The sequence below is a fragment of the Plectropomus leopardus genome, chromosome 3 (assembly GCF_026936395.1).
Source record: "Plectropomus leopardus strain MGB_pleo_1.0 chromosome 3, ASM2693639v1, whole genome shotgun sequence".
Classification (NCBI taxonomy): domain Eukaryota; kingdom Metazoa; phylum Chordata; class Actinopteri; order Perciformes; family Serranidae; genus Plectropomus; species Plectropomus leopardus.
This window is the reverse complement of record NC_142178.1, coordinates 33,605,481-33,614,944: the sequence shown is the minus strand read 5'-3', so window position 1 is coordinate 33,614,944 and position 9,464 is coordinate 33,605,481. Positions and strand designations below refer to the sequence as shown.

Sequence of the window (9,464 nt, the reverse complement as noted above, 5' to 3'; positions counted from 1 at the left end):
CTGGATGACGGAATAACAGAAGGAGAAAACAAAAACCCTTTTAGTACACGAGGTGTTGACTGGAGGAGATATTATCTTTACGGTGTTGAAACTGCAAGAGATCCTTTTTTTCTGCTCAAAACTTCAACAACTTCAGTAAAAAAACTGAATCAAAACATTAAAACTTCAATGACCACCAAACTCCCAGTCAATAGCTGAAAAGCCCATCTGACTCTGTTTACGGATAACACTGTTAGAGAATTTAGTATCAAATTACAAAACTGAGTCAAACATATTGAATAATTTAATGTGATCACTTCAAAAACCTTAAGTTTTCTGTAGTTCCATCATCAGGTGAAAATTTTGATTTTTCCAGGGGACTGTTCTTTACTTATCATAGAAGGGGGTGGCTATAGTGTTACTTCATTTTTTTTGTTTTTTTTCTTGAACTTCCCTGAGTGACCTGAGGAAAATCCACGACCTTCCCTCTACCATAAATTGTTTTTAGATATTCCCTTTTAATATTATTAATATCTTATTATTTTTATTATTAATATGATCTTGTCATGCATGCTAATTAGTTAGGGCAAACTGTTTATGTTTGGCAACAGTTTTAATAAGACATGAAAAAGAAAGTGATTTTGTTGAAATATCAATATTTTTAGCTCAGACTTGATTATGTTTTTTTTATAATGGAGGTGTTTGTCCCACATAATGTGTTCAAGGACCATCAGAAATGTGAAAATTCACAATAATGTCATTTAATTACAGTTTGTGGCTGTGATAAATTGTGTAATTTTGGTGATTTAAAACAAAAATCAAAAATCAGTAGTAAAATGAATATAATCATTTCAAGTAGACTGCCCCTCTCTAAAGCCAATTTATGAAGTCCCTTCTCAGTGCTTAAAAAAATATTTGACATGCTTCCCCTGTTTTGCACCACCCCCTCCTGTCACATGAATAACAAGCAGTTCCTAAGTTACCTTGAACTCGTTGTTATGAGCGCTCACCTGTTAAGGGTAACTGAGTGTAACTCAAGCCACTGTGACTGCTGTCCACACAGGCCCTTAGAAACTGGATGAGAGAATAACAGAAGAAGATAAAATGAAACCTGGTCAAAACATGAGGTGTTAAATGGACGAGAAATGATCTTTGTCGTATTGAAATTGCGAGAAATATATTTTTATACTGCTTGCAATTCACTCAGTAAAAATAAATAAATAAATAAAACATTAATGACAACAAAACTTCCAGTTCTACTTTTTTCACTTTTTTTTGTTGTATTATTTTTTTTCCTGTGTATATGTATAATTGCCTAACTCCTGGGTGTACATGCACACAAATACATATATTTATCTATTTGTATTTTGTAATGTTTATTTATTTATGTATTTTCTCGTCACCCTCTGATGCTGTACAGAAAGGCTGAAATTCGGATAGACAAAACAATGATGAAACTATGAAACATAGCAGGCAGAATTTAAAATATGAAATAGGGTCAAAACTATTTTTCTACAATTTCAAAATTATGATAACATACTGTAAAAATGTAAACCACCTGAACTGCTGAATTGCACCTTTGTAGTGTTAATTATGTGATTGCTCATTTGACTGGAGCTCTATGTGGATTTTTTTCATTATTCATCTCTGCAGCAGAGACAGTCATTTTAAATTGTTTTCGATTAATGTTTAATTTTTTAGATTACTTTTTGACTGCTTACAGATAACTGTGTAAAGGAGACACTGGTCACTAACCTAATGCTGCTTTTCTGATCAGTGCTCTTCCCACTACAGACTGTCTCTTTTTTATTTATCATGTATACCAGTCGCAAACTCACATTTATACATACAAGAAGTTTGATATATTGATATTAAAAATGGACAGCAGATTTAATTTCGTTAACGGAGGAGCCGACGATTCACAGTGATTTGACGCAGTTGCCAAATTTATTTTGGACCAACAATTTTTTGAGAGGAAGAAAGATATGCAATGGCCCAAACGTTGTTACAGTATGATATGTATGGACACATTAAACTAATAGAGAGTTAGTAGACATGATTGACTGATTTTACCACACAAACGTAATGCGGTCCAATAATTTGTCCAATCCTTCTGTTATTGATTAAATAACTCACCTGCTAACTTAATCCATTCCCATCCGCCTTTGCTGAGTTTTGTGTTTAGTGCTAATTAACATAATGTTGACATGTCGTTAGCATGTTAACGTTAGCATTTCGCGCAAACAACTAACGTGCTGAGCCTCACCGCAGCTAGCATGACTGTAAACTCAGTAAAACCATCAACAGGTCATGGTATAAAGTGCATGGCAAGGGCCAAATAGGATGTGTTTGCTTCCTTAATTAGATAAATACTTTGCGATTTTAAACCCGCGTTTTAACCTAACCTAATGTTAGCTAGTATGTTTAAATGAACAGCTAACTTACCTGCGCAGGTCTTTCTGCTTCATCTTTAAGCTCAAATCCCACACTTAAGATAAAGATCTTTATGAAACGTTACGGTAAAATAACCGATCGAATATAATCCAAGCTTATGTTGCCGTTTTGCCCATTTTGGCCTAAATGTTCTCAACAACCGTTTCGAGGTCGTCTGAATTGTTTGGTCCTAACCGCCCGTCGCCATTTTGTTTCCTATAGCAAGGGCGCCGCAAGATTGTATCACTTTTCTACGGAGCACGGCCAAGCACTCATTACGTCACCCGCGCTCGGCATTCTGGTAGTTGTAGGCGTTCTACCTCTTGAGCAAAGGCAAATGCCACAGCATTTTTTTTTTGTTTTTCTGTGGTCATATTGTGAGCATTAATTTCAAAAGAATGTGTTGTCTTTCTACTGCATTTAGAGACAGGAAAAAATACCAAAAAAAAGTATTTCCGGCAGTAATACAGCCTACTTCCTTAATTATAGATGTGTGACTTAAAACCTTTTTTTGTGGTCAATGGCTAAATTGCTTTCTGCTGCCAGTGAATGACAGCTACATCTGTATACTCATGCATGCTTGCATGTTTCTGTGTGTGTATGTGTACTTGTATCTTATTCGTCTTACTCACTTCGTCATGATACAATGATCTGTTTATGGTACTCAGTTTAGATTAAATTTTGTTTTAACTGGCTTGAACCCAGCAGCAGGTTGTCTGAGTTGAAATTCAAGTAGTGGTCGCTTAAGGCCAACTACAGTATCCCTTTATTGTAGAGACAGTGATTGGCTAATAGTAATAATAATAATAATAACTTTATTTACATGGCGCCAAGAGTTGTTCGATTTTTAATACACGTTGGCTTTTACATCTTTTGACTGACAACAACGTGTCTGTAGAAAAGTCATTAAATAAGCTATAAAACAACCTGTCAGGCTTTGTTTGCTTTAAGGTTAGTTGCGGTTTATTCTTCGTGTCTCCGCCTAATATAACACATCCACGGGCTCTGGTGGTTTGACTCAGCTGGCTTCCCGTTGGGAGGAGGCGGAGGAGGAGGAGGGGTCACCCGGGGTGATGATCCGACCCCGGCTGAACCGGTGATCGGAGGGAGGACCGGCAGCAGAGATGCGGAGCTTTTGAGGAGCAGAAACATCCAGGCGACCTGTGCAGCTCCACATGTCTCACTGAGGAGATTTTCATCCACGTTTTCAGCAGCTATTTGAAATGTAAGTAACATCTGCTTTTATGTTTCCTGAGATTTAACACGGATATAATTATCACGAGAGTTCATTTGTTGTCAAGTTTATGAATTATTTGTTTACATTATCACCTCATACCCGATGAAATAGCAATGGTATTGATAACAGATGTAGACTACATTTGTGTAAACAAAAAACGATTTAGGGCTCATCTATTTCAGATATAATGAAAATACTAAAAGTAAACACCTGTGGTCCTTGCAATATTCCTTATTCATCACAACAATAATTTCTATGTATGAACTGTTTACAGTACCTTGACTGCTAAAATAACTTCATTAAAATGTAAATTAGTTTTTGTATCCATACTAACCCCTTGAAACCTGAGCAAATTGGCTTGATTTCTTTTTTTGAAAACATGGAAAGGTGGCAAATAGGAACAAATGAAGAAATTACCCCCAAAAAAGCAAGAAATTAGTCAAAAGGCTTAAATACTTGGAAAAGGCATCTGAAAGCAATACAAGGAATGAGATATCACTCCAAGTTCCAAAGGGTTAATGTAATGTTATGTCAATCAATCAATCAGATTTTATTTGTTTAGCACTTTTCATACAAGCAAAACTGTAGCACAAGTATATCAATATTAATATTAATATTAAATAAATAAAATACCCTTAATAGTAGATTAAAGGTTAATGAAAGGATAACTGCACAAAGTATGATCTTAGATAAGCATGTTAAAAATAATAAAAATATATATCATCCAGTAAAACAGTAAAACAGACTAAAATGTATAAATTAATAGTCAATAATAAATAGGTAAAGCAGTTAAATGCCAAACTAAAAAGGTAGGTCTTAAAGTTTGCTTTTAAAAATGCCTTAAAGTATTTATTTAAAATGTAGGTAATTATTTGTATTATTGTTAAGTCTTTTCCTGTGGTTAAAAACATAACATTAGTCTGGCAGTAGTATAATGCTGATTTATTGTTTTCCAGCCTTGTAAACAAACGTTCGCCTCATCACTTGTGTTTGTGTTTTTTCACCACTAGCTGGTGCCATTACAGCACACTTCACCCCGAGCCACCGACGCTCCTCACACACTTCACAGCTCCCTCAAGTGTCAAATCAGTGTTTGAACATGACGGGTCAGACTGAGGACAGCATCACCCAGGACATGTCAGTGGACGGACTGGAGTCCAGGCCTCCGGGACGGGCTGCGTCCTTCACTGATGACACCGTCTCCATCCTGACCTCCACAAGCCAGCTGGCCCAAACCCTCCTCAGTCACACCTTTGCCCTCAAACACACAGCCAGGCTCTCCAACGCTGAAGCGAAGGCTGGCAGCAGCTGTGATGAAGACAGTGGGGCCAGTGCACGCCGCAAACGAGAGTTCATCCCCGATGAGAAGAAAGATGACGGCTACTGGGACAAGAGGAAGAAAAACAACGAGGCAGCCAAGCGGTCCAGAGAGAAGCGGCGAGCCAATGACATGGTGCTGGAGAGGCGACTCCTGGGCCTGCTGGAGGAGAACGCCCGCCTGCGGGCCGAGCTTTTGGCACTGAAGTTTCGCTTCGGCCTGGTCAAGGACCCATCTGATGTCTCCATCCTCCTTCCGTCCCCAATACCCAATACAACGCATCTCTATAAGCCTCACACTGATGGATCCTCGTATCCAATCACGCCACCCAACACCCACCACCCCCACCCTCCACAGCAGGGTGCCATGTATGGACCCAGAGGAGCGGCACCTTTAAGTCACAGTGTGTCCGAGGAGTCCGGCGTCTCCACCTCATGTAGCTCAGATGTGAGCAGCCCGGTGTTTTTTGATGACACTCTGAGTGATCGTTCACCGAGGGAGCTGATGGAGGAGCAGCAGGGCTACGACTCCCACATCTGTCCCCTGGAGGTCAACCAGAGTCAGTACGTAAACAGGCGAGACTCACCGGAGGGTTTGAGGAGCCTCCCGCACAAGCTCCGCTTCAAAGGAGGGGAGACGTCTCCACCCTCTGACAGCAGACTCAGTGGACCACCTGTCGCCACAGTGTGGCCGAACATCCAGGTGAGGAATCAGCAGCAGGCGGGATGGGACGGTCACGCAGAGAGACAGGCTCCCTGGTACGGGGAGGAGGCCTGTGGTGGACTCGAGCAGCAGAATCAGGGTCCGTCCTCTGGACTTCATAACTCCTCCTCTCTGCAGAACTCGGGGGACAGCAAGCATCCAGCAGAGGACAACAGTATCAGGTCTCAGATCAGCTGTTTGTCTCAGGAAGTGGCTCAGCTCAGGAGGCTCTTCTCTGAGCAGCTGTTCCCAAAGATCTCTCAAAGCCAGAGCACATGGACGAAAAGTTAACCCTTTGAAACTAGGATCAGCATCACTTTTCATGTGCTGAATTCAGATGTCTTTCATACTTATTTAACCCTCTGAACCCTGAGCAAAGTGGTTTGATCTCTTTCAGAAACAAACTAGGCAAGGAATGTCCTGCAATTTCAAGAAATGAGTAGATTTTACAAAATTACTTCAGAAAAAAACTATGAAAAATGTCCAGAGAACAATGTTTCTAATTATCATAATTATATATCTCTATATATATACATATTAAGAATTATTAAGTGTAATTGTATGCAGGTTTTTCGGATAAGTTCCATTGTTTTGTTTTTTTTAAACGAAAAAACTTGGCTCTTTATTGTTCTAATTTTCAGGATTTTTTGTTATTTAATTTTTTAAAAACTTTTTACTAATGTCTTGCAAATAATAAGTTGTTTTTATTGCTTTCTCCCCATGTTTTTAACAGAAATCAAGCCAATTTGCCCATATTTAAAAGGATTAATGGACAGATTTCACATTATATCTTTACAGACTGCTGACTTCCAAAGGACAGCACAGCTGCAGTGTTAACAGCTGCCTCTGAACATTATCAACAATCCTGTTTCACCTGTTTGTTCTGTGGTGATGCTCAAACCACTGCCAGAAAATACCATCGCATTTAACTTTTAAAATAATGCTTAACCCTTTAACACCTGGAGCGACATCAGTTTTCTTGTGCTGTGTTGAGACGCCTTTCACAAGCACTTAAACCTCTGATCCCTGAGAAAACTGGTTTGATTTTTCTCCAAAACATGAGGAAAAAACACAATGAGCAACTTGGCAAGAAATGGCCCGCAAATTGAAAAAAATCTGTAAAAGGTGACCAAAAAAAAGGAGCTAAAATTATCATTAGATATATAACCCAAAAAAAGGAAAAAAATCCAAAAACTGTTTATGGCCTATTTGCAGATTATTTTACTGTAATTTTTAAAAATGTATTGTTCTTCCAGTGTTTTGGATCTAGCCAAATTGCCCAGGTTTCAAAGGTTAATTAAAAGTGATTTTTATGTGAGTGTCGTGTGATTTGATCATGTTGATTGATTTTCTGAAATTAAAAGGATGCTGTACATTTCTAAACAGGTCCGTCAGAAACACTGAACAGGTCAGATACAACACAAAGCACATGGTTATAATTTGTAATGCTTTAAACTCCTCACGTTCACTCAGATGAGGACATTTTTGTTTTATTTGGGACTACATACTATATAGTGTGTTGGTTTTTCAATGCAAATACTGTTTGTCAATATTATGTGCTGACCCAAAGAAGAAAAATGACATTTTAAGCCTTTTTTTGAATTTGTTTTTGTGATCTTGGAATCATTAACTGTAAATTTATCTTATGACAGCAAATACACACAACTGTATAGTTCTTTGTTATTTTGAAACAGGTGGCTGATATTGTTTTCCCCTGAGGCTGTGTGGAGGGTCCCGATCAAACAAATGAAACTTGCCAAAAAAAGCTAAAAAAGTTCTGTCGAGTATAAAATGACCAACAATTGGCACTGCTTTTGCATGATGTGGCCCATAGAGCGGGTGCATTAGAGGCTTGTCTGTGCTGGCTACTTTCTGTTTAGTGCTCTTTAAGAGGAATAAAGTCATTCAGTCATCTAAACTTTACAATTGTCATCAGACCGAATGGATCCAATTTTTTCCCCGTTATAGGGTTTTTTTGGGGGAGTTTTTCCTCTGTCTGTGTGAGGGTCTAAGGAAAGAGGGATGTCGAATGCTGTAAAGCCCTCTGAGGCAAACTGTGATTTGTGATAATGGGCTTTTTGAATAAAATTGACTTGACTTGAGGATAAAACAAATTATTTGGGGGTAGTGACACTCAGGAAAATGTATCCACTGATTTACAGTCATCTCTGTCACAATAAGTCTGTTAGAAAGGTATTTATGGAAACTACCACAGATCCTATTTTAAGTACTATATAAATCTGTGTTTGGGAAGATTTTTGTCAGCGCAATAATGATGCAAACATGCAAGCTGAAGTCACAAAACTTTACAGGTGTGTGTTTGAGATCAAAATGAGTGTGATGATGGGTGTGGTGTGAGCAAGGACCCTGAAGTAAGGTGGTAGGAAGTAGTGAAGGACCCATTTGTATAATTGAAGTGACCTGCATATTGAAGAATATATTTTATATAAGCAACTGGTGACTCTTGTATGAGGTTTTTGAATGCATTTTGTTTCACTGTAATAGCAGAGAATACAATAAAAATGTGAATGGATGTCACGTTGTGTGAGATCGGGGCACCATCTTTGAGGTACGTGCTCTGTTTTTTGTTTTTTTTTTTACCAAAATGTTTGCGCTCGGTCCAAAAATAACATCATTTACAATACACACATGTGAGTGGAGGTACTGTACTGAGGTCTGTAATCCACCCTTAAGTCACATGGATCTATGTTGTTCGTTCTTTTGTCCAAACATATAACAAAACTGGGTCCCTCACAACATGGGGCCCCCCTCTGAAACATTTAGGAAGGCATTACGTGAATTTTAATTTCTCTGCACACTGTCTCTGAGATTATGACTATAATATCTCTGTGCGACAGTTGAAGTAATGAACTCCTTGTTCATGAACTAGAGACTGTTTTGTTTTTGCCACACATATTTTAAGAGATACACCCATAAAGATGGATTATGCAAGAGAGTTTTAAGCTTGTCCTTAACAGCTTTTCGCATTACATCACAGGCCAGGAGAGACTGAGGTAAGAAAAAAAAAGAAAAGCTAACCCAGCTGGGGCAGAGAGAGCTCTGGTAGGTGTGGTAGGATTGGAGAGGTGCACTGCGCAAGAGTATAAACATGTCACAAATTTTTAGCTGATACTTGCATTTACAGTACGGCCTTTTCTTCCTTTAATAAATGTTTCAAAAGTGTTGAAACCACCCTGGTGTCAGTCCCCTTTTACTGAACTAAGGTCGGTGAGCTGAAGCGGGGCAGAGGGGTGTCGGACAGTGCCAGGGACAGGGGAGTGGTGTACGGATGCAGGGGAGAGAAGTGAGACTCTGCATGAGTCATCTATCACGTCAGCAGTATGAAAGCTATTTTTAGCATTGAAGCAGCTGCGGTGGAGACTGATTGGCCCATATGGAAGTGAAGGATACAGGTTCAGAATACATAATCGCCTGGAAAGAGTACAAATCTGCAGATAGACATCAAATGAGAAGAGCTGCTGTAAAATACATTAAAATGTTGGTGGTGGTGGTGGTGGTGGGGGCAGAGAGCTGCAATACATACACTGAATTATTAATTTTAGCCTGAAAATATGATTAACTTGACTGCATGCCATTATTCTTTATTATAGTAACACATTATTGTTTATTTCCATTTTAAGTGTTTTGTCATTTTTTATCAACACCAGGTGGCGCCAAGTACCTGTATCAGCATGGATCACTGGTTCTCATTCATTCATTCATTCATTCATTCATTCATTCATTCATTCATTCATTCATTCATTCATTCACTCAGTGTTACTACAGAGGTTGTCC

General features: G+C 38.7%; 2 protein-coding genes across 4 annotated transcripts in view; one reads left to right on the top strand and one right to left on the bottom strand.

Annotated features, from left to right (window-relative positions):
- rgl3a (ral guanine nucleotide dissociation stimulator-like 3a) overlaps positions 1–9,464 on the bottom strand; it is an 81,362-nt gene that overhangs the window by 8,703 nt on the left and 63,195 nt on the right. For all 3 annotated transcript variants that reach the window (XR_015775767.1, XM_088073903.1, XM_088073906.1), the window contains exon 18: positions 990–1,053. Coding sequence is in view for 2 of the 3 variants with exons in the window: in XM_088073903.1 (XP_087930029.1) it covers positions 990–1,053 (64 nt within the window). In the remaining variant the exon portion in view is untranslated. The remainder of the gene's footprint in view (positions 1–989; positions 1,054–9,464) is intronic.
- Positions 3,423–8,202, top strand: LOC121941600 (uncharacterized). The gene is made up of 2 exons (XM_042484426.2): positions 3,423–3,637; positions 4,660–8,202. Exon 2 carries the CDS (start codon positions 4,749–4,751, stop codon positions 5,958–5,960), a length of 1,212 nt encoding a protein of 403 aa, XP_042340360.1. The 5' UTR covers positions 3,423–3,637; positions 4,660–4,748; the 3' UTR covers positions 5,961–8,202.

Excerpts from the sequence above, each read along its gene's own strand:
- LOC121941600 (XM_042484426.2), top strand. The coding sequence starts at position 4,749 with ATGACGGGTCAGACTGAGGACAGCATCACCCAGGACATGTCAGTGGAC.